The 26,167-nt window shown below is 30.9% G+C and overlaps 2 protein-coding genes across 4 annotated transcripts in view; one reads left to right on the forward strand and one right to left on the reverse strand.

Annotated features, from left to right (window-relative positions):
- The window catches only part of LOC115887748 (lactosylceramide 4-alpha-galactosyltransferase-like), a 40,887-nt gene extending 21,420 nt beyond the window's left edge, over positions 1 to 19,467 (reverse strand). For 2 of the 3 annotated variants that reach the window (XM_030907226.1, XM_030907228.1), the window contains exons 1-2: positions 19,381 to 19,467; positions 13,153 to 13,345 (exon numbers count right to left, since the gene is read on the reverse strand). The gene's annotated coding sequence lies outside the window, so the exon portion shown is untranslated. Of the gene's footprint in view, positions 1 to 13,152; positions 13,346 to 19,380 lie in introns of those variants that run through there. The other variant, XM_030907227.1, reaches the window with a different exon arrangement.
- LOC115887747 overlaps positions 1 to 25,975 on the forward strand; it is a 31,571-nt gene extending 5,596 nt beyond the window's left edge. Inside the window, exons 2-6 of the mRNA XM_030907225.1 lie at positions 9,071 to 9,252; positions 9,436 to 9,612; positions 13,119 to 13,303; positions 22,146 to 23,362; positions 25,565 to 25,975. Of these exons, the coding sequence (XP_030763085.1) occupies positions 9,071 to 9,252; positions 9,436 to 9,612; positions 13,119 to 13,303; positions 22,146 to 23,362; positions 25,565 to 25,719 (1,916 nt within the window). The 3' untranslated portion in view covers positions 25,720 to 25,975. The remainder of the gene's footprint in view (positions 1 to 9,070; positions 9,253 to 9,435; positions 9,613 to 13,118; positions 13,304 to 22,145; positions 23,363 to 25,564) is intronic.
- The last annotated feature ends 192 nt before the right edge of the window (positions 25,976 to 26,167 follow it).

Here is a 26,167-nt window from a genome sequence, read left to right on the forward strand (position 1 = left end):
GTGTTTCAAAACAAATGCGAAAAACTTTAGGGGGTGATTCCTTGTTCAAAATAAAGGGTAGTTTGCTTTATAAACGTTGGGTCAAAAGTCAACCATTAGGGAGATATCGCGGTACAAAGATGGCGGAAAAATAATGTTTTTATTTTTTATCTTGAAAACGAAAAGAGATAGACTAATGAAATTTTATGGAAGCATTACTGTTATGAAAACACACTTTCAGGTAATTTTTTTACTTTTTTAAAATGAGTGGAAGGGGTTGAAATAAACTACCCCTATCATTCTTGTTAACGAAATTTAAAGAAAAATCTTATCAAACACATGCAAATGCTTTAATTTGGATAGTATAGTTTGTTTAGAAACTTTTTTACCTCTTGTGTTTTCTTGATAAAACTCACCGATTGGAAATTAAAAAAGAAAATGTAAAGCATTACATGTCAGGACAAAAAACATTTTTAGATTAAGAATCTAGTGATAATAACGATAATAATAATCATCTAGATAATAACGTATTGCAGTAGAGTAATGTCAAATAAAATAATATTAGGAACATCCTAAAAAGTAACAGCGGCCGACTAGATTTTTTCCTAAATAAATTACAGCAGCCCACTAGATTTTTTATCAGAAAATGTTTTTTTGTCCTGACATGTAATGCTTTACATTTTATTTTTTAATTTCAAATCTGTGAGTTTTATCAAAAAAATACAAGAGATAAAAAAGTTTCTAAACAAACTAAACTATCCAAATTAATTTTTTTGCATGTATTTGATAAGATTTTTCTTTAAATTTCGTTAACAAGAATGATAGGGTAGTTTATTTCAACCCCTTCCACTCATTTTAAAAAAGTGAAAAAATTACCAAAAAGTGTGTTTTCATAACAGTAATGCTTCCATAAAATTTTATTAGTCTATCTCTTTTCGTTTTCAAGATAAAAAATAAAAACATTATTTTTCCGCCATCTTTGTACCGCAATATCTCTGGGTGCCGTACCGCCGGCACACGAGCGCATTAAACAAGTTGCAACAGAGACACCTTAGACAACTGTTAAGAATCAAATGGTACCACCATGTCTCAAACGTATCAGTCCTTGAAAAAGCAAGCTGCGAGAGCGCTGAAGTCATGATCACTAAATCTCGCTTATGATGGGCTGGCCACGTATGCAGGATGCAAGAAAACCGCCTACCGAAATCTCTTCTTTACGGTGAACTTGTAGAGGGTAAGAGGAAACCGGGTGGACCACTCAAAAGATACAAGGATATTTTTCACGAAAATTTAAAGGGGATAAGTATGCAGCATCAGTGGAAGGAAGCACCACACAATAGAACGCAATGGAGGAGAATTGTAAATTCAGTTAATAACGACAACCAAAAACTGAAGAGGCAGCAAAATAATGAGATTTTTGAATGTCCGGAGTGCGGAAGAGAGATAACATCACGTATCGGGCTTTTCAGTCACAGAAAAGCTCATGACAGGAAACGCCTTGCCTAACCATCTTTTGATGTGTGTCAAATACTCGTCAGCGAGTAATGGCAGTACTAGTAGTAGTAGTAGCAATATCTCCCTAATGGTTGACTTTTGACCCAACGTTTATGAAGCAAACTACCCTTTATTTTGAACAAGGAATCACCCGCACCACACACAGTACCTCAAAACCAAAGTATATAATTAATGTGTACTCCCGGTGCTTACTTACGGATCCCAGACCTGCACACTAACAAAATCAAATATGGATAAGGTAACAAAAGCTCAAAGATCTATGGAATGACAAATGCTACATGTAAGACTGGCAGATAGAAAAAGGAATGAGTAGATCAGAGGTAAAACAAAAATAAGGGATGTTAGAAGTGAAGTAGCAAAATTCAAATGGAAGTTTGCCGGTCACCATGTCAGACAGAAGGATGATCGATGGAACAAATGCATTGTAAACTGGAGGCCCTGGGAGAATAGAAGAAGTAGAGGAAGACCTCAGATGAGATGGGCGGACGACCTGAGAAAACATGCAGGCACGTCATGGATGAGCACGGCGACAGAGAGAGAGAAGAGTGGAAGAGATTGGGGGAGGCCTATGTCCAACGATAGGCGTCGTGTTGTGTTGTGACAATTTCATATGTTAATAAAATTTTTATATGATATACTCTATTTATGGTTGGTATGATACCTGTTATTATACCTTCGAGTTTCGATGTTAAAAAATAAAAAAATAATATTTAAAGTTTTTCTACAACCACTTGTTTTTTTTATTAAATTATTTTTTTTAGTTGTATTGTAGTCATGTACAAGGAAGACAACTGTATTTTAAATATTTACATTGTACATTATTTTTTAAAAAAATTAAGAGTAAAAGTAACTTAAACATTCATAAAAATAGAAGTATTTACAGTTGTAGATTCTCAGTAGCAATAAAAAAGAGGAATTTATATTGTAAACATTGAAATAACTGGAAGCTAAACTTTCTACCTGCTTATATTTAGAGCCAATGTCTGACGAACCTTTTTTTACGATGGCCCTAATATGTTTACTTTTAAAGTCGATAAGAGCCATCAGTAGAAGTCCATATCAGTAGAAAAAAGAAACAGAATATCTCCCTTTTTGTCGGTCGCGCGTACACAATGCTTTCTGTTCGGCCTATTTGTTCTGCTTGTTCGTGCGCGCTCGGTTCGTTCGGGCTAAAATGCTTAAGTCTGGACGCACCTTTAGGAACAATACTGTTTTTGTCTTTTATTGATATAATGCTGAAAATCTCACGAGTTACATGTCTTACGCTACACATATTAAATTACATAGACGTAGGATGTAGAATATACTGTTATGAAACGACTGATGGAATAGCAGGCATCACGGATTTGAAAAACATGGAAATAACGACGTTATCGTGTAGTCGGGGTTGGAGATTTTACTTACTCCATTTACCGCACCAGTATTTATTAACGAAAAATCCAAAAATATTTTAAATGCATTATTTAATATTAGAACATTTAATAAGCTCATGAATAGCAACTTCGCTTTTTAGTTAACTCGGATATTTTAACATTTCTGAAACTTAATTCTTTCTGAAACAATATTTTCTAATCGGTAAAACGTAAAAAAACGTTAGATCTGACAACTCTGTTGAAACTGGTCGTTCATCTGGCCGCAGCTATAAACGCAATACATCCGGCCAGCCGACGGCCAGGTCGTTGCGACCTGGTCGTCAGTGAGTTAGAGCTCTTAAGTCATAGAACACCTTCCGGCTGTCGGATCAGATTTTTTGTTGGTCCGACCAGTACGACGCACTGCCAAGCATCCGACTCGGACGTCCGATACGATATCGGATCGGTGTGCGATATAGTTAAATAACCTATAGTTTATTTGAGCGTCAGATAATCGGATCCGAGATAATCGTTTCAGACAACCGTATCGAATAGTAGGAAATGTGCGGCCGCCTTTACCGTAGTTCAACTCATCTAAAAAGTTATTTTACTTGGAATAATAAATTATAATACAAGTTAGACCTTCTGAATATATCAAAATATTTACTTTTTTATTTGTATTTTCAGAATTTTTACAAATTATATTTCCTACACTTATTTATTAGATAATAAATTCGATAATAAATTAGATAATAAATTTTTCGTATACTCACTATTTAAACCCGTGTATTTGTATATACTAGTTGTTTACGATATTCTCCGATGGTGGCAACACCGGCGGAGAATGCAGCAAGCCTATAGGTAATACCCTAATATGTAATTTTTGCTATAGGGCTATGCAGAGTATGAACAGAAGAATTTACGGTATATTAAACCCACGTGACGTCACAACCTGTGCTAAAGTACATGTACATCTTGTTTTACTTGGTTACATGTATATCTTATTTTATATACATATATAAAAACAACAATCCTGTCGGGATGTTTATTTTTTTAATCCATTATGTAAGATAATATTTGACAAGTTATCAATCTGTATATGTACTTTTCCATATATATTTTATTGTATAAAGTTTTTTGATCATACGGCGTGTAATCTTTTAAAATTTTGTTGAACTTTCACATGGACACAACCACTTTATTTATTATCATTCGTTTCGGATTTGTTTAATAAAACTTAGGTTTTTTTCCGAAAATCAGTTTTTATTCATAACAAATTAAAGGTTTTTGTTTTAATGGAAAACATTACAATTAGTTAATAATATTCAGCTTTATGTACAGACAACGCTTTGTATTATAACTAGGAATTATGTTTATTTGTGTTTCAAGCTCTAATATTCCCACATTGTTAATTCATAAAAAATGTTAATTTTCATGAAACTAAAATATTAAAAAAAAACGTTATTCAAACAATACCTTGTATTATTTGGATTTTTAGTTAAAATATACAGGGTAGGTATTAAAAAGGAATATATAATAAATTAATATTTTTAGAGCTGGTAGACCTGAATAAAATATATAAATTTTCTCTTTCCCATTTTTCAAACAAGTCCAAAATAAAAAAGTTATTTTACTTTGAAAATTTACAAAAAAGTATATATATTTTTTGTTCCTCCAATTTTAATCTCCTACTTATATTGCCACTTTATCAAGATATTATATTTTCTGACTAGGAATCTAAAATCTTAACAAAAAGATTGGCGCCGCGAGGCACGTATAAAATAAAAAGTTGGTAGGCAGTTCTTTTAGTTTCAAAGTAAAGGAATTTTTCCATTTTTTTTTATCTCAAAAACTGCGACTTTGACTGATTTTGATGTTATTACAAATTTTGTTGCAAATATTATTCCTAATCTTAAATTGAAAACCGCGTTTCGCTAACTACTGTAATTTTGGAGTTACTATTTTTTTAAATGTTTAACCCTCTCCCATACCCCCTTACCAACCCCCACCCCCACCAAAAACTAATGGCCAGATTCTCGGGTGCCACAGTATTTTTGTGCCAAATTTGGTTAGAATCGGTTTAACGGTTTTTGAATTATCGTGTTACAGATGGACAGACGGGTAGAGACAGACAGACACCATGAAAATATTTTGTATTTAGGTCATTTATGATCTTAATAGCCTCCATACCTGTTGGTATGGTCGGCTAAAAAAATCGGAAAATACGAAATTCCCAACATTTTTTTTCGCGAAAAACAAACTCTTATTTCTGGGGTTGAAATATACCACCCCTAAAAATATTTGCACTACCTACTTAACTTTTATACTGTTTTTAAAAACTTATTTGTTACGAAATTAAATTTAAAAATAGAAAATACATGTTAACTGCTCGAACACAGTGCTCTGACTAACTAGGAATACACTGAAAATAAAGCAAGTAGACAATAATGTTTATGATAGCTAAAAGAGAATTAGAGTCTTTTAACGTGGTTTCAATGGAAAAGGGTTGTATAACACCTCCCCGCTAAGATTCGAATACACAGCTTGGGTAGGGTAGTCGAACATCTTCTAATGGAACCTCCCTCTGTTGTGGTGTAGGTTTTTTCCATTTCTCGAAGGCAACGTAAATACAGGCGATGGAAAGAAGAATGTATACCCTGGTGGCAAGCGAAACCTTGAGTCAGCGTTTACATGTATAGGAGTGAATCGCTATGGCAATCTAGTAGGTCGGAGAGAGAAATAAGAAGATCACTTAATTTGACTCTAGATTCGATGCGCTTGGAAAAATACTTGCCTTCTGTCTTTATTCAGTACATCTTATTTTACTAAGCGTGTTGACCGTACTCTTCGTACTTCGTACACACAAAAATCGGCACCCAAGACCAGAAATGCCGACATTTAGTATACCGATTGTCCCCGCACTTTGAATTGCCGACACTTTTTCGAAAACTAACTGCGGTTTATTATCTTTTATTTCCGATCTAAGTCTATACAATTCGTCCAAGTTTATATTGTCCCATAAGTGCCCATATACACTAAGATTAACCGACTGTAATAAATCTATATTTCCATAAAAATCCGAAAAAAGATTGTGGTTTTACTTTTATTGATTTTTGATTATTAATTTTTCGTATAAGAGAATATTTTCTAATGTACCTAACATTTAATGGCATTTCATCAATTCCGACAATATTTTGAACGTTAATTAATTAGTTCATTGAATAGATCTTCGGTTTTCATAATATTGGAATGAAATATTCGTGACTTAGAGAAAGCAATAGAGTTTTCGATATCTTGTAGGATATTATCCATAATTTCATAGATATTTATTAATTGAATAAGTGCGTCTTTTATAAACATCGAATTTTCTCTATAAACTGCCCCTTGAACTATTTTCTCAATTTGATTGATTTTAAATTCTAAAAGTTTTTCGTTATGTAAAATTTAACAGTAGAATTAAATTTATATTTATCACTCTGAGCGATAAAGAATTTTGTTTCAAAATATTTTCTGCCAAATTCTTTTGATCGGTTTGTAGATTATTTATTAATGTGTTGTATCTTTCGCCATCGTTTCCACTGATTGTTTTGAATACTGATCCTAAAGCAATTTATTAAGCCTCGGTTTATTCTTTCAGATCGTGGTATAATCTTATTTATTTCTGAATGTAGTCGATCTTGTAAAACGTTTAAGATATTTAAATAGTTAATTGAATCAAATGTATAATTTTAATTTTGATTTATTAACAATGTTAAATTATTACTTTTTTATATTAAGTTTATTTTTATTTTTAATACTAGCGTGTACCAGCGACTTCGTTCGCGTCGAATTAATCATTTGTAATGATGATGATAAAGCAAAGCAAGAATTCCCATTAACATACAAACTGGATAACATTTTCTCACATTTATGTCAGCATGAGGAAAAACAATATGGCGATATTATTATATAACTTGGTAATATTTGAGGGGTAGTTTCATCTCGTTGGAATTTGACTTTCGAAAAATCCGTTTGCCAAAAATAAGCTTTTTACGTCAAGCAGTTTAAGCAGAATCGTGGTTAAGAAATTATCCAACTTTTTGGAACACCCTGTATGATTTTTTAAAAAAATACCTAGCTCCAAAACCACCAAAGAACTGCTAATGCTTAGCAGGAATAAATTGCGGATTACAACAGGCCTCTTGACGGGACATATGGCTGTCAAGTGTTACCTGAACAAGCTCAATCTGTATCAAGGAAGTCTTTGCTGCAGACTCTGCGATAAAGATCCTGAAACAGCGGAGCACATAATATGTCACTGCGAGGCTCTGGATAGCAAGCGACACTTTTTATTTGGGAAAGCTAGGCTAGAACCGGAGGAACTATGCTCCCATCCTATCAAGGACCTGCATAAGTTAGTGCAGGGCACAGGGATAGGAGAATGGGTGCAGATATAGAAAGGGGACAAACCCAATAGGCCTCACAGGTCGCAGTGTTTCCGGCAGAGGACGGCCCCTTATTGTGGAAAAAAAACGGACGTTTCAAATTGCTCAAGTGAATTTTCCCATGAGGATCTGTTTCTGCCGTTTTACGACTTTTGTTTATAGATTTTATTTTAACAGGTTTCGGAGAATTTATTTGATATACCTTTTGTCTTGTGTGTTTCTTAGGATATACATCTTGATTTTCTTGGAAAATCTCCGAATCATCAGACTCTTTATTTACATTCTTTGCAACTGTCTCTTTTCTTTGAATTAGTTTTTCGTTTAATTTTGAATATAAAACTAGATTTTTCTTTATGATTTTGAATATATGTAAAAAAAAAACAAATAAATTTTACTTATCCAAGCGTTTTTCTGAAAGACTAACCGTTTTTTAAATAACAAATATTGGTAATATTTGAGCGGCGTTTTCACCCTCTTTGGAATTTGAGATCTGAGAAACCCCTCCTTATCGAACCCTCTACACCCTAGTTAGTCCGTTTTGCAAAAATCAGCTTTAAAACGTCAAGCAGTTTTAAGCAGAGATCGTAGATTACTCAATGGTCCATATCGATATCGAAAGGGTCATCAGCTGATATATGACCATTAATAACAATAGGCTTGAAATTTGTTGTAGAGTGAATAGAATGATTATAGGCTAATATTGCGTATATCATTTTAGTTTAGACAAAAAATGTAGTAAATTCTAGAAGGACCATTTAAGCAAAAAAAACAGTCGTCGATGTAGTTGAAAATATTTCTACTAAAATTTACTTAAGGGTGGAGGTAGTTTTCACCCTTCCCGTACTTTTTCTTAATTTTTGTGAAAGTCAAATGTTAAAGCGCAAACATAGGCACCTCAAATCTCATTCAAATCGGAATAAAGGTTCTTAAAACATCTCAAAAAATGAGTTTATTTTTTTAAAATTCGGTGCCCTCTAACGGACAAACGAAGCACTTTTATATAGCGATAAATTGTGCTCAACGAACTTATTTTGATGCTAAAAATGCGCAGTAGCTCTATATCCACGGAATATTGGGAGACCCTGTATATTGATAAATTTTATTCTGCTGATAAAAAAAAATATGGCTTATCTTAAATAACGGACTTTATTTGGAGGCGTGTGTCATCAAATTATAAAAAATTATAATAACAAACCTAAAAATAATCATTACAAAACAGAGAATTGGTGAATATAAACGTCAGTTTTGGATATAAATATACAGGATGTCCCAGAAATAAGTGCAAGTATTTTAAGGGGTGGTACATCTCTATAAAAGAACATATTTTCTCTTTATGGTTTTTCAAATAAGTCCCAAAATAACGGAGTTATTTTACTTCGAAAATTTTAAAAAAATAATTTTTTGCTAAAATTTTGAGAACCACTGGATTTTTTCTGGAAAAAAAATTTCAATTAATTCCGAATTTTCAAAATTTTTTTTTCGCGAAAAAAACCTCATCGGCGTGTTTCGAGGTTGAATTATACTACCAGTTAAAATACTTGCACTTATTTCTGGGACACCTTGTATATTTAAATCAGCTGGAATATCTATGAAAATAGGCGCTAGCAATGCCCAGCTTCTTACGTTGAGTGATCCGAGTAGGATCGTGATTAATCAGTACCTATGTCAGTCACTTAAGGATTTTATATATTAGTATAGATAATTCATTTGAATTAAAACTGAATACGAAAATCAAACAAATAAACGATGATATTATAACGTGACATTATAAATCCTATTTATAATAGATTGTTGTTTCAGGTTTACAACTCTTCAAAGCAATATGGTTAAGTTGCATATCGTTTATGCATCCCGACGTGGAGTTTGTCACATACTCGACAATCAGAACCATTTTAGACACGCATCGAAATCAAGGTATAATTGCAGTATTGCTGTCAGTCAGAGGAAAAGAGAATCCTGAAGCAATTAAAAGACACTTACAGGTTTGTAATTTACTATTTCTACCAGCATAGCAACAAACATTTTATTTATTAATTTTTAAAATACCATACTCTCCAGTTTTTCTCTCATATGAAATTATTTTTTCAACATTCAATCAAATGTTTTAACCAAACTGATCCATTTATATTCATCAAGAAAATTCTTAGACGGTAATTATTTTACAGGAATTAGTAAGAAGACGTGACAAATCAGGAAACTTGGCTTTTCCAAGACTGCAACAATCTCTTACCACCAGATGCGGAATATATGCTTGGTTACGTGGAAAATTCGATCTAGAACAACACGTCAGTGTTGCCAAATTCACTTATAAAGGACGAGCAGTAACTGAATATAACATACAGGTAAAATAAAATATAACCGAAAATAAAAAACAGCGTCAGCGATGGCTATGAAATGAAGATTGCTGTCGTTTATATGTAAAATTATATAGCGAATATTATCGATGTTCATTTGCAAGCCAACTGGGCGTTGTGACGCCCGTATTTTTTTTGATCATACGGTATACAAGAAGTTTATGAATATACAGGGTGGTCTGAACTGTATTCCGAAAACTTCCGCATCATATTCTGCAGATAATAATAAGTAAAAAAGTTCGCATTAATGTATATCCTAAAATGCTGAGTTTCGGAGATACTCAGCAGTAGTTGGTTTCATTTTTATTTCAATTGTTTCCAAATCATTTCTGAAGTAACATCATCAATATGTGGATGAAACTTGGTGTCTGGGACTTTTTTGATATGAGAAATTTGATTTTGATGTCAATATGACTCCTGATGACTACTCTACTTGTAGAGGGCGCCATATATATATATATATATATATATATATATATATATATATATATATATATATATATATATATATATATATATAATATATATTTATATAAATGTATATATATATATATATATAATCTAATATATTTTATATATATACGACACAAATATTATATATATTATATATATATATATATATATATATATATATAAAACTAGTAATGAACTGATATCCTCTTTTCTTTCTTTTTGTTTTGTCCAAATTTATAACAATTTTATCTTACTGACTCCTGATGACTACTCTACTTGTAGAGGCGCCATATATATATATATATATATATATATATATATATATATATATATATATATATATATATATATATCAGGAATCAAATTATAAAAAGCCGTTTATTCATGGAAATGTGTTTTATAAATAAAAATAAAGAATCTATTAATTTTAAGTCCGACACAAACCAGTTAAATACAATATATTGCAATTTGTTAAAACATTAAACTAAAACTAGTAATGAACTGATATCCTCTTTCTTTCTTTTTGTTTTGTCCAAATTTATAACAATTTTATCTTACTGTTTGTTAGTTTTGTCTAATTGTTGATATTTTTTTTTTGTCAGTTTCATTGTAACTTAAACACCAGTGTAGGTCTGTTTTGTCCGTCAAATTTTATAACTGAAAGTAGATTATTGGTGTAATGAATGTGTATATTGAAAGATACGACTGACTTTTAGTTTTGTAAGTATAATTTTTGTGTATTTTAATTGATCCTTTCTTATGTTAGAATTTTTGACTTTGTAGTATATCTCCTGATGAAGTAAATAAAGATTTACGAAATATTGAGACATAAACAAATAAGTTTTTGAGTCACTGACCGCCAACCTGAAAATAATCCAAACAATCCTATATATATTTTAAATAGTTTGAAAAGGAATAACTTTTCATTCGTATCTACAGGCTGGTCCGAATTGTATTCCGGAAACTTCGGCAGCATATTCTGCAGATAAAAATAAGCAAAAAAGTTCGTATAAATGTATGCCCTTAAATGCTTAATTTCGGAGATACAGGGTGTAGAACTTTCATTTTTTTTTCGGTTTTTTCCTAATAATTTCTGAAGTAACGTCAATATTTGGATGAAAATTGGTGTCTGGGAGTTTTTTTTACATGAGAAATTTGATTTTGATGTCAATATGACTACTACTAGTAGAGGGCGCCACCTACATATTTTTTGACCGGTTTGAAGAGTAATAACTTTTTGTCTGTACCTGTGTAAAACTACTGAGTAAAAAAATATACATTTACGGTGTTTTTTACGAAAAAAAGATCTCTTGGTAAAAATCGCTACGGGTAATGGTTTTCGAGATATTTGGAATCGAAATTATCAATACCTGTTATCATTGACATTAATACATGTTAACTAAATAGTTTGTTTTTGTGCCAAAAGTTCAACAGAAACTGTTTTATCATCATTGTTTGCAGAAAAATTTATGATTAATAAAAAAAAATAAAAATTTCCCAAATTTATTATTTCAGTGAAATAACTATCTACTTAACGTGTTAATTTTTCGTCATTAATGACATGTATTGACTTTTTCCATTCTAAATATCTTCAGAACGGTTGCTCGTAGTGATTTTTACAAAGAGATATTTTTTACGTAGAAAGTCGCAGAGATGTATATTTTTTCGCTCGGTAGTTTTATACAGGTACGGAAAAAAAGTTATTAGGCTTCAATACAGTTAAAACACAATACATGTAGGTGGCACACTCTACTAGTTGGAGTCATATTGACATTAAAATCAAATTTCTCATGTCAAAAAACTCCCAGACACCAATTTTCATCCAAATATTGACGTTATTTCAGAAATTATTTAGAAAAAATCGAAATAAAAATGAAACTTCTACACCCTGTATCTCTGAAACTAAGCATTTTAGGATCTACATTTATACGAACTTTTTTACTTATTTTTATATGCAGAATATGCTGCCGAAGTTTCTGGAAAACAGTTCGGACCACCCTGTATATAAAACAACTGAGTAAAAAATATACATTTACGACGTTTTTTACGTAAAAAAATATATTTGGTAAAAATCGCTACTAGTAATGGTTCTCGAGATATGTGGAATAGAATTTATCAATAGCAACAATTTAGTTATTGTTATTTAGTTTATTGTTAACTAAGTTTTTTGTTTTTAGTTATTGCTATTATTACTTTAGTTTATGTTCACTAAACAGTTATTAGACTGAAATCATAAATTTGAAATATTTTTGTGCCAAAAGTTCAACAGAAACTGTTTTATCAACAGAAACTGTTTTTTCGAAGACAAATTTAGGATTAATATAAAATAATAAAAAGTTCCCAAACTTAGAATTTCAATCAAATAACTATCTACTCTCTATCTCTCTCTCTCTCTCTCTCGACATGTTATTTTTGTCAATAATGACATGTATTGACTACTTCCATTCTAAATATCTTGAGAACGGTTGCTTGTAGTGATTTTTACCAAGAGACATTTTTCACGTAAAAAACAGGGAAATATATATTTAAAAAAAAAGAAAGGTTAGTACTCTTCAAAACAATTAAAACACATGTAGATGGCGCCCCCTACAAATAGGAGTCATACTGACATCTATATCAAATTTCTCATGTCAAGAAACTTCCGGACAGCAATTTTCATCCAATTATTGACGTTACTTCCGAAATTATTTGGATAAAATAGAAATAAATATGAAACTTCTACCCTGTATCTCCAAAACTAAGCATTTTAGGAGATTTATACGAACTTTTTTACTTATTTTTATCTGCAAAATATGCTGCCGAACTTCCGGAATACAGCTTGGAACACCCTGTACTTAACCATTACTCCCAAATATTAACAATAAGTTTTCATATATTTTATTTAATCAAATTACATTTTCGGCAAGTGGAAAAATCGAATACTAATACAAAAAGATCCACAATTAATTCCAAATTTTAGTTCAAAAAAATTATTAGTAATTTTTAAATTTGAATTTTTTGGACAGAAATTAACTTACATTATATGAATTTTGTATGTTTAGGAGTACGTGAGTGAAATTGTTACTAAATACTTACCAAGCGAAGCCTCACCATGGCAGGTTATCATCATCCCGTCATCGGAAGATAATCATTATATTTTGTTCCGTATCCATCATATATTGTTAAGTGAAGGAGTCAATGTTGGAGATCTTCTTCCACTGATTCCTCCAACCAGACAATCTCCAAGGTAAAGAAATGATTTATAACTTCATTAATAATTTTCCAATGCCTACAAAAGAAATAATTCGAAAATTTAAGTTAATAAACTTGCCTTATAAAATCTAATTTGTTTATTATAGAAAATATATTTACTTAACAATTATTCGAGAACCTTACTTTAATAATAATCTCTTGAAGTAAAACATGAAAGAAATTATAATGATTTGTTACGTAAGTATAATGTATATCTACAGTATATCCACGGATTGTGTTTAAAAGAGCAAAAACTTTTTTGTTATTGCTAATTTGAGAAAAATGCATTCTTTATAAAAAAATTTGCATGTTCTAAAATGGTAATCCCATTTATACGTTTCCAGATTTCAATACCGTTTTAGAGAAAATAAAGGAAAGCATGAAAATATGGTTGAATTTTTGAACGTCCTGAATTGAATTTGTTAGACGTCCTAAAAATCAAAACGCGTTTCTATCGTGATATAATTTCAATTTCTTCCTTTGATAATGCTTTGATAGATGGTTATTATTAATTTTGATTAACGTTATATTTTTTGCTGATAAAGTATCATATTTTCCGATAACTATTATCACCCTTTCCGTAGCATCGAACTGGACAGTGCCGGACATAGGCCTAGGCCAACTAGGCCCGGGCCTGGGGCGGCAGATTTTTAGGGGCGGAAAATTTTGAGCATACCAAAATATTTATCTTTTTTTTTAACTTTTATTTGTTCATAAAATATTTCGGATATTGCCTTAGCCGATTACATATTTATTTACTTAACTATTATTATTGTTTATATATATAATTCGCTTGGGTTATTTTTTACTGCATTGTGCCATGCATCCAGTTAATAAATACATAACGTCGGCACAACCTCGTGCCGACCCTAGTCTGCACTAGTTTGGAGAATAATTTTTGGGTCGAAACGACGTTGGATACCGACGTTGGCTAGAAGCCTAATTTAGTACAATCTGCAACGTTGTTTAAAATCCTAATTCACAGAAATACAAAACTAATATCTAAGTCGCGTCTAAGTCGCGTTTTATCCTAAATTGGGATAATTATAGTAAAAATATTATTTTTATGGTTTAGTTAGAGACATATGTCAGATGGCAGTGAAGGAAAACAAAACAAAAGTATTTAAGTGTGGAGGATGTTTGAAGATCATAATTATTGAAACACTTTAACCGACTCTGTAACTCGTTACCCAAGGCAAAAAAGTTAAACGCAAACAACTTTATTGATAAATGTATTGTTTCTACTTTGAAAAATACTAATGGGCCTTAAAATTAAAGAAGTTTTAAAAATTTTCTTGAATTTTTTTTTTAGTAAAATGAGAATAATTCATTCGCAGTCGAAAAAATTGTTTCCGCGTGTTTTTTAGGGTCAAATATTTCAAGTTAATGTATTCAAAAAGCAGGAATTGCTATTTTAGAAACGAAACATTTTCTTATTTAACAACATGGCGGCTTGCACTTTGTTGTTTTGGAGATTAAGATGGAGTAGTTCGAGTAGTCGCATACTGGTCTAATAAAGTCGCAGTTCGGCCTTAACAGGTAGTATACTAGTCGCAAGATTGCCTAATTTAGTCATCCTAGAGTCTAGCTTGTGCCGCCCTCTATAATCTAAATAAACGAGGGAGTGGATAAACTATCGGTAATATATGTCGATGTATATTTAAATTTAGTTTTATATGTACCTTTCTTATGTCCCATTTTAATTATTTTTTTTTTATAAAAACAAAAGCAGCACTGAACTGTCTGACTGAAGAGAACAATAAAGTGAAAATTTAAGATTTAAGGTTATGGTTCAATACAGTTGCAAAAAGGTAGTGACTCGACGTCCTACCAACGTAAGAATAAGGAAATCTAAACAACGTTGGAATTAGTAAAACAGACGACGTTTGCATAACGTTGGAATAGGTCCTGAAACTGACGTCGGAAAACTCTATATTGTCCAATGTTGTAGCTACGTTCTAAAGATCACTTAAGCAAAAAAAGGTTAGAAGACAACGTTTATTCGACGTCGCAGAAGCTTCTACTTTGCTGTAGTACAAGTCCAACGTCGGCACAACGTTATAAAAACGTTTAAATTTATTTTAATACCTAAGGTAGGGAGCTAACTATTTTTTGTAACTAATCCAACGTTGTGTTTAGTAAACATGTGGTCGCAAGTCGTGAAAATGCTACTTGGGTATATAATTCGCTTGGGTTATTTTTTACTGCATTGTGCCACGCATCCAGTTAATAAATACATAAATACCTCGAATATAAAAAAAATAAATTCAAAAACATTAAAACATTTATCAAAAACACGTTGGTCTGCACGAAATGAAGCTTGCCAATCACTATCTTTGTCTTCCAATGAAATAAAATCCACGTTGGAGTCAATTTCTGCAGACGATACCAAAAAGCCTAAAACCCAGTTATATGCTTCTAGTCTCCTTAAACAATTCAAAAGCCTAGAAATGGGTTTTATGGTGGTATTTTGGAAAGATGTTTTAAATAGATTAGATGCGGTCAATAAAAAGCTTCAAATGGTGGATATTGATCTACAACTTGCTGCAGATTTATATAGCTCATTGGAAAGATATTTTTCTGAAATTAGAAATCTAGAAAATACTAAATCATGAGGAATATGAAAGAAGGGCCATAGAATTGTTCGGTGAGAAAGAATATGCGGCAGATAAAAAGAGAAAAGTGAAACGGAAACGACAATTTTGCTGAAACCAGTGATAATGAAACTCTATTTAATGCTAGGGACGATTTTAGGATAAATGTATTTAATGTTATTATTGATAAATTAATCCTTAAAATTTTTCCTACAGGAAAAGTGCCTACAATAATTTTTCAAGCAAATTTGGTTTCTTTAGTGATTTATCTACTTTAAGTATTGACGACATTACCGATAAGTCCAGACATTTAATAACCTGTTATCCAAATGATTTAGATGAGTCAATACCTAATCAATTAATACATTTACGTGAATTTATAAAATGCATTAAGTCCGCGAAATCATCTGCTAGAGAGCTTCTTAAAGTAATTTATGAAAAAAACGCTCAAGACCTGTTTCCAAATACTTTCATAGGATTAAGAATCTTCACATGTACTTTTATTACTAACTGTTCTGCTGAACGCTCGTTTTCCGCATTGAAACTTATTAAAACTTATTTACGGTCCACTATGGAAACAGAACGTCTAAATCATTTGGCAGTTTTACATATTGAGTCCGATCTTTTAAAAACTATCCATTACGATTAAGTAATTGATAATTTGGTGAACAAAAAAGTACGTAGGAAACCTTTATAGGCATATAAGCAAACCTTATAGTTTTGTTGTTCGTTTATTGTCATTTTATATGAATATTTTAATATTTATTTTATGTTCTGTGTTGATCTGTTCTGTCGGCCTATTCTGTTGTTGGTCCTGTATTCAAATAAATGTTTTTATATCCGTAATTTTTTTAATTAAAAAACATGTTAAGGGGCGGCAATTTTTTTTGGCCTGGGGCGGCAACTTCGCTAAGTCCGGCCCTGGAACTGGATGAATCGTGTACTACTTTAACATTTTAAAAAAGCAAAGAATATGATGGTAATTAAATTTCTATCAATAATAATCAACCGAAGAATGAAAACGAAATAATATTACCATAGAAACACCTGTCGAGTTTTAGGAAAAAGTCAACCATAACTTCGTGTTTTTTTTTAATTTTCTTTAAAACTGTATGGAGATATGGAAAGTAAAAACGGCATTTATAAGTATACGGTATACGAAGAAAAAATTTCCTTTTGTAAAGACAACACTGTATAACTAATTGGTAAATTCTGATACGTAGTTTTCACTTCCTGTAGATTTTCTTGTTATTCTAGTAATATACAGGGTCGCTGTTATGTATGAAAACGGTCGATTATTAGGTAAAATATAAGTATGTATATATATTTTACCTAATAATCGTAATGGTACTGCAAAAAGTTAAATACAAAAGCTATAGGATTTTTAAATATCTATTAGCGAGTAATAAATTCATGTATACAGGGTTGGTCATAAAGTCGTAGGCACATCAAAGTTATATTTTTTTAAGTGGAACCTCCTGTATATTATTGCATATTTCAATTCTTCCTTCAATTCTAAGCAGAAATTGAAACAACATAATGTACCTCAAACCAACCGTTTCCGAGTTATTGACTTTTGAACATATCACTTAAACAATTTGATTTAATTAATTTCGATATGTTCAGTTTTATTTAACGATGCCATTCTGTCGAAACTGTGTTAGTTAATACTATTTGACATTAGTTTCAAGTTAGTATTTATAGATGTATAAAATAAGATTATTATCAAGTCTGGAAATTTCAAAATTGAAGTTTAACATTTCAATTCTTCAATTTATGTACATTGTGTATTACGATTATTGCTTAGAATTGAAGTAAGAATTGAAATATGCAATAATATACAGGGGGTTTCATTTTAAAAAAAAAGTTTAATGCGCTACAACTTTATGACCTCACAACCCATTACAACACTATCACAGTTTCGGCAGAATGACAACATTAAATGAAATTGAACATATCGATATTAATTAAATCAAATTGTTTACGTGATATGTTCAAAAGTCAATAACTCGGAAACGGTTGGTTTGAATATGTGTATTTCGAAATGGTTGGTTGATTATGTGTATTTCGATTTTTGCTTAGAATTGAAGGAAGAATTGAAGTATGTAATAATATACAGGGAGTTCTATTTAAAAAAATTTAACTTTGATGTGCCACGACTTTATGACCGACCCTGTATACATAAATTTATTACTCGCCAATAGACATTTAAAAACACTATAATTTTTGTATTTAACTTTTTGCGGTACCTTGTATATTTTACCTAATAATCGACCGTTTCCATACATAAAAGCGACCCTGTATACTGATAACATAACGGGGGGCGTACATTCCATTGGATTTATTTTAGAGTATAACGTATAACACATTGTATAACTAGATAAGTTAGTCTCCGTTGGATGCAGCAGTGTTTACAAAAATAACTCTTTTTATTTGTAGATTTTCTTATATACTTAGTGACGAAACACCTAGATGACTTTTTTGAATAGATATGTTGATAAATGTATATGGTTCAGATCCTATTCCAATTTAAACCAAAAATTAGTCCAGAAATTGTATTTTAATACTATTTTTCCAAGCTCGTATTTCGATCATTTTAATCTTTTACTGTTCTCATATTATATTAAAATTATTAAAACTAATCATATAACAATATTAAAAACTAACCTAGTGATAGTAACTCACCGTTTTCTAAAAAAATTCAGAAACAACAGCACAGAAAGTACATCAAGTAAATAAATAAATTAGAGGCAAATAAAATAGTAAATAAACAGGAACAGTACTTCATCAGCATGAAGCGTAATTTAAAATATTCAGAACCACTTAAAATTAAAGCTTTAAAATATGTAAATTACTGCATACTTACACTGTTATGTTAATAAAAATGTGTCATCTGGAACCTTTAAAAAATATTCTGCGAACTATTATATATACTAGGACTGTTAAATAGAAAAATAATACTACATAAGATATTGCAGTTATTATTTTAATAATACATTTGGTCTAATAACGACATAAAACATGCAGAAAATAGAATGCATTCGTTTTTTTTTTAATATTAAATTCACCTTTATACACAACCGCGAACAATAACACTTCATCGCAGAACAATTTATAGTGATTGTATTTAATTGACGTAATGATTATATACTCACTATTGAATTAATTTAATTATAACTAGTAGCAATACTAAATCGGTACAGCAACATCACCATAATGAACGGCTTGGTTTTTAAAACATATTTAAAGATGATAGTTAAAATGTATGATCGAAAAAAAACGGCATCCAGTTGGCTGGGAAATGACGATCCCATATAAATTTACATATAAAATGACACCCATCTATATTTCATAGCCATCGCTGATGCCGTTTTTTTTTCGATCATACGGTAGTACACAAATGACGAATGCACAATTTACACAAATCACAGATATATAATTTTTTTAAAATCCCTACTTTTTCCTACTGGGTACTCACATAAAATACCAAACCTATGGCTTACCACTGTAATTAAAAGAACTATATTTTTTACGTTAATGTTTAACCTACACTACATCATATTATATCTATTTATTACCAGTTATGTAAACTAATAAAATTTATCTCGCGTGATAACAAAAAGATAATTACAGGAAGAAACTGTTTACCGCCTATTGTTGCTGCAACCAGTGATAAACTATTGTAGTATTCAGTATTTTACGCTCTTTTTAATATAAAATCATAGTTATGAATTAGAAATTTATGAGCTAAACTCAAATTACGTCCTTAAAAAAGTTTGCTCATATTATATTTTTAAATACTTTTTTTGATGTTTGCTCATCTACATTTGTCACTTTTAATGATGATCTTGGAGAAAGCATCCAACATAAGTCTAGATTATCTCTATAGTTTTTTCATCCAACGTGTACAGGGTGTCCCATTTAAATAATAATAATTATTAAAAAAATAAATAATAATAATAATAATAATTATCCATAATGCATTCTTTTACTTTATTAATGAAAATAAATATAGAGTATAGTATGGTAATAAATAAAAGTAAAAGTAAAAATAGAAAAATAATCGTTATTGACAAAAAATATACATGTTGAGTGGATAGTTATTTCACTGAGTAAAATGACAAATTTGGAATCTTTTTATTTTTTTAAATTTGAAAATATTATGATAAAACAATTTCTGTTGAACTTTTGCCACAAAAACATTTCAAAATCATTATTTCAGTCTAATAAGTGTTAGTCAACATTGAATTGTTTAATTTATGTCAATGATGACAGGTATTCATAATTTCGACTACAAATATCTCGAGAACCATTACTCGTAGCGATTTTTACCAAGAGATCTTTTTTGGGTAAAAAAAGCGTCATAAATGTATATTTTTTACTCATTAGTTTTATACAGGTACGGACGAAAAGTTATTACCTTTCAAACCCGTATAACCACGCGATGTGACGCGATATAGTAAACTCAAGCCTATATAGATTAGTTTCTTTGCTATAAAGATGTCTCGATAAAGACTTCATATATAAAGCAAATTTAAAGAATATCCAAATATTTCCTTTACAGACATGTTCTGTATTTAATCTTTATAGCAACCATAAAGCACTGCCTGTATATTTCTCCGATAACGCATAAATACAGATTCTATACAATTTTTCGATGACAGTATTCACTGTTACGAAAACTTTACTTATCCTTTATTAACTCTATACAAATTTGTATAGTTATACATAGAAAATATACGCTGAACCTTTACAACTTCATGTATTTTATATATCTATAATGATATTCCGCTTGTGCAGTATTTCTGGGGTTATAATAATTTTAAGATCTCAGATACAAATGTGCTTCTCCGTGTTTCTTCAACATTCTACTATAACATAACGAAAGAAAAATCTAAAATTTGAAATCTGTGTATTTTCCCCAAGTTGAGTTATTGAAGGGCAGGTCGTACTTAATATATCTAAGCAATAGAAGAAACTTCCGCGGAGTAATTATAATAACGGTACTGATGGTCACATGGTCACATTGGTAACGATAAGTAACAAGATGAAATTTTCTCATGATGAAGTTACAAGACTTGATGAAAGTTTTAAAAGTGATGAAAACAGTAGTGTATACACAAATTTGTAAGTAATATAATAAAAGAGTAATCAAATTTTCAATAATTTTACTTAAATCGCCCCAATATAAATCTTATCTAACCTATAGGTTTGATAGGCGTCTTCCAAAATATGTATTAAAATAGATCTAAACATTTTTTCTTAGTGTTACCTGAATTAGAAAAATATCGTTTGTAGTATTTTATGCCATTAGAATATTTATATTAATATTTGGAATATTAATACTACAAAGGATATGTTTAAGAATTTACTTAAACATAACTTTTCTAATTCAGGTAACAATAAGAAAAACTATAGGATAGATTTTAATACATATTTTGTAAAGGACGCCGTCAGTATGTATATCGGTACGATAACGGATCGACAAATTAACTTTATTCAATCTAAATCCAGAATGTACAGTGGCGGTAAAGTATCAATACAGGCCAACTTTATTCAATACAGGCTAGACTGTATTAAAACACGTATCGTCGCTGTACCTTATAATGCTGCCTTTATCGACTAAAGATTTTAATATAGGCTCGATAGAAGTTCTATACTGTTTGGTTATACGGGAACCAATTAAAAGATATGTAGGTAACGCCCTCTACAAGTAGGAGTCATATTGGTATCAAAATAAAATTTTCATGTCAACAAACTCCTAGACACTAATTTTCATCAAAATATCGATGTTAGTTCAGAAATTACTTGGAAAAATAGAAATAAAGATGAAAATTCTACACCTGTACCTAAGAAATGAAGCATTTTTAGGACCCACATTTATACAAACTTTTTACTTATTTTTATCTGCAGAATATGCTACCGAGGTTTCCCGAATATAGTTCGGACCACTCTGTATTTTAATTTGCTTTAAACGTATTCGTCATTATTAATCTGTGTGTTTCTTCACGAACGAGTTATCCTACCACCTGGTACTAAAACAGTATTATCCTAGAAAAACAAACCTTCAAACCAAAGGCTTTGTCCGGAGAGTTGTCAACAGTGGCAGTTCGTGGTATGCCAAACAACGAACTAGATGAAAATATATAAACGCCCAGATGATTACAACTTATATTTTCTATTAAATATAGTAATCATCCCAATAAATAAACGATATATTTCAAATAAATATTTTTGTTCTAGCGTTCTAGGTTCGAAAAGTCCCATCGTTGACGTCCTAAAGAAACCGGTAGCCCTAACAACTTTAAAGGAGAAACTGACTGAAGAAATTTCCAACTACTGGAACGAATTCGTCTCTACCTACGAGCCTCTAGAAAAACCCGAGTTACTCAAAGAAACTCCCACCATAACCCAATTTCTTGCCATAGTGGTTCTAACCTCCATATCCATTATTAAAGAATGCAAGAAAGGATTCAGAGTTATCAAGCCTGATGTTTTTTCTAAAATAAGATACTTCGTGTTGACTAGTTGTAATGAAAGCCATAAGAGAGGAGTCACGAGTTCAAACTTCTTCTGGTCGATTGTGAAATCTGTAAGTCCCAAGAACTTACTAGCAGTTGGTTTTCAAAATGTTTGGTTTTTGATGGTTTTCCTACCAATTCGTTTACCAATTATGATATATGCTGAATCTGTAGCGTTATATTCTTGTTTTACGCTAAAATATTGTCCATATCCTCGAACAATTGTCGGCATACTGTTCACTTATGTCCCGTTACTGTATAATTCACTAAAGGAGGTTCTTGAAATGTTTAAGATCGTTTTTCTCGCGCCGAGAACCATCGTTCAAGATCTCCTACTGCAAGAAGAATCGCTCCAAACTATTACGCTTTGCGGCCGCAAAGCAGTAGCTTGGAGTGATCCTGTCAAAATGGAATTGGTAAAAAACACTGCCCAAAAACTTGGTGTGTCTGAAACGGAAGTTACTTTATCAGCTTGCGCGATGGGTATATCCAAGTACTTTGGTCAAACGAATGACACAATTCCAAGCGAACTTCCTATCACTATGAGAAACATCAACTCACAATACCTCTTTGCCACCGGTCCAAATATTAAATCTCGTGATTCCGTCAGCGGAATGATATGTCTTAATTTGCCCTTAGTCGAACTACAGTCAGACAAGACGCAGCTTCAGAACCTAAAGGATTTAGAGATTAGGTTTAAGTCGTCGATTGAAAGACAAGGTCTGTCTCATCTTTTGACTCTGTTCCAAACCAAATACGGAATTTTGACTAAGTTCTTGCCATCTACGGTCGTGAGTATTTACTTGAAATACCTGTCAAGAAAATACGTGGTTACTGTGACGGAGGTGACGAATAAGTATCCAAACGTCACACAGAGAACCCTTTGGGGACAGGAAGTGGTCAGTGCGATTTATTGGAGGCCTCCACAAGCTAATACGAGTAAGAATAATTTTTATACAGAAAAAAAACCTACTAGGGTTATAGAAAAAAAAATTAGTTTCATATTTGGCTAGAATGAGAACACTAAAACATCTTTATTTTTCTCATTATGTTACTTCATATCTTTTTTTTTTCTTTTTGTTGCGTCCGACTATAGGGAGATATAAACTCTTTGAACTGTTGATTCAGTGTTTTATTTTAACTAAATTAAATTTTTATAACTATACAGGGCGTTTCAAAAAACATGTGCCATCTCTCGTTGGGAGATTTCTCATGTAAAAATAAGATTTATTTTTCATATTGTTGCGGACCCGTACCATGTGAACTCGGAAATTGTGAGAGTAAAAGTTACTATACAGGGTGACAATTTAAAAAAGAACAGTATTTAATATTGCCTCTACCGATCATAGTATGAACATTTGGCGAAACACGTCAATTTACATATCAAGGGGGACAATTTTTGAGGCATTTGGTGTCGTGTTACTTTCAATCCCTTGACCCCCAGGGCAACTACCCCTAAAATTTTAAATAGCAACCCCTATTTCTTTTACCATTATTGTGTTTCTTATAGAATTCTACATAAACTGCATCATATTTTTGAGAATTTTATAAGGAACACAAAAATGTAAAAAGAAATAGGGGTTGCCATTTCAAATTTTAGGGGTTGGTGCCCTGGGGGTCAAATGGTTGAAAGTAACACGACAACAAATACCTCAAAAATTGTCCTCCTTGATATGTAAATTGACGTATTTCTCGCCAAATTTTCATACTATTATCGGTAGAGATTATATTAAATACTGTTCGTTTTCAAATTGTCACCCTGTATGTGCTACATATTTTAATGCTAAAAAAGTGTCGATAAATTCCTCAAGGACGTGCATATGGGTTATCACTGGAATATTTAAAAAAAAAACATGTGCACTACTGACTTTTTTCTTTTGACATCAAAATTGTGTAGGCTGTTTAATGCCAATTAAAAGTTATCTCTTGATATTTTGTCGAATTCGGCCTCCTTGATGAGATAAACGCAATTTTATTAATCACAATGATTAAAATTAAATTAATAAATTACATATTTTACCTAATTTATTATTAAATATTATTGCTATTAGTTATTATTACTATTAGTCCAGCCTACAGCAATTTCAAATAAAAAAGTAATAGTAATTAAGATCATTACAAAAAACTTAATTTTAAAAAGTTTTAACATCCTGTAACTCTAAAACTATGCATTTCTATAGCCATGTTTAAAGGAACTTTTTTTCATATTTTTTGATTATTAATCTTATTTAAAGGTTTCGCAAGTTAAAGATATTAAATTTTTTAAAGGTTATTGCTATTAGACTTGGATCAAGGCAAATTACTAAAATTGAGTTTATCTCATCAAGTAGGCCAAAATCGACAAAATATCAAGAGACAACTATTAATCGGCATTAAACTACTTACACTATTTCGCTAAATAAAGAAAAAAAAGTCAGTGGCGTACATGCTTTTTTTGGAAAAATATTCCAGTGATAATCCATATGCACGTCCCTGGTAAATATGTCGACACTTTTTTAGCTTTAAAATATGTCGCATATTTATTACCAAACCAAACTCAAAATTTCATTCGAAACGCTAAAAGAACTTTATTAGAGGTAGAAAATAATAATAAATCGAAAAAATATTAAGACTTTAACACCCTGTAGCTACGAAACAAAGCAGAATCGGACCCTTGTTGAGATGAAAAATAAATCTTATTTTTACGTGAGGAATCTCCCCACGAGAGATGGCACATGTTTTTTGAAACACCCTGTATGTCATGAATGACAAAATGGTGAACGTTCCTACTCTTTGCTAAAACCACAAAAAATAAATATTTCACACATACAATAAAATTCCTCAATATTTCACACAAGTCTGTAAGTATTTTAAAACAAAAAGTCTGTAAACCTAGAAAAAGAGAAAAACCTATTAGAAGACAAATAATATTTTAGAAATAATTCGCACAAAAATTTTATATCTCAAAAAATAACAATGTAGAATTTTTTTAAGTAGAATAGTAATAATTAATTAAATGAATATAATACTCATTTCAGATAGTTGAATATCTACATTACCTTTAATCATATAATACTTTATTTTGAAACTAAAAATAAATAGGTAACAAACCTATAATAATTTAGATATTCTAACGCATTCGCCATTTTCTCCAATTTCTAGGTATATCCCTGTGCATAAACGAATACGCCGACCATATAAGACTTGGTGTGATGTGCGATGCCCAATTGGTTCCTCATCATCCAGTACTCGTTCGTGGTTTCCCAGAGTTTATAAAAGATCTTGCCGAAGCAACCAGATGTCCTACAGAATTATGAATTATATTTATGATTAATGAATTATATTCATTAAGTATATGCTTTCTATTTTAATGTCTGTATAAAGCTGCTGCTTTACTAAAGGTTCATTTAGAAATGAGGTGTTTGTTACAATTTTCTGTTTTCTTAATGCTTTCTGACATTTTATTTTTAAGGCAAGACTAATATAGACATAGACTATAATAATGTATATCATTTTAAACTGATTTGTCTCAAATCATATTTTTAGTATAATATTTTTAATTTTATTTGTGTAATTTACTTTTTATAATAAAATAATAAAACCATTATTTTCTATATTTATTTCAGGTAATTTTCTGAAAATAGAGGATTCCAGAAAATCACGTATAATAATTTGATATGGCGTTTCAATTTTTAGCTATTACCACAGCTATTACCTATCAATTATTAATTACATTTACTTGTTGAAAATCGGAATAAAAATCGC

The sequence above is a fragment of the Sitophilus oryzae genome, unplaced genomic scaffold (genome assembly GCF_002938485.1).
Source record: "Sitophilus oryzae breed Bouriz unplaced genomic scaffold, Soryzae_2.0 scaffold_637_pilon_pilon, whole genome shotgun sequence".
In the NCBI taxonomy this organism is placed as follows: Eukaryota; Metazoa; Arthropoda; class Insecta; order Coleoptera; family Curculionidae; genus Sitophilus; species Sitophilus oryzae.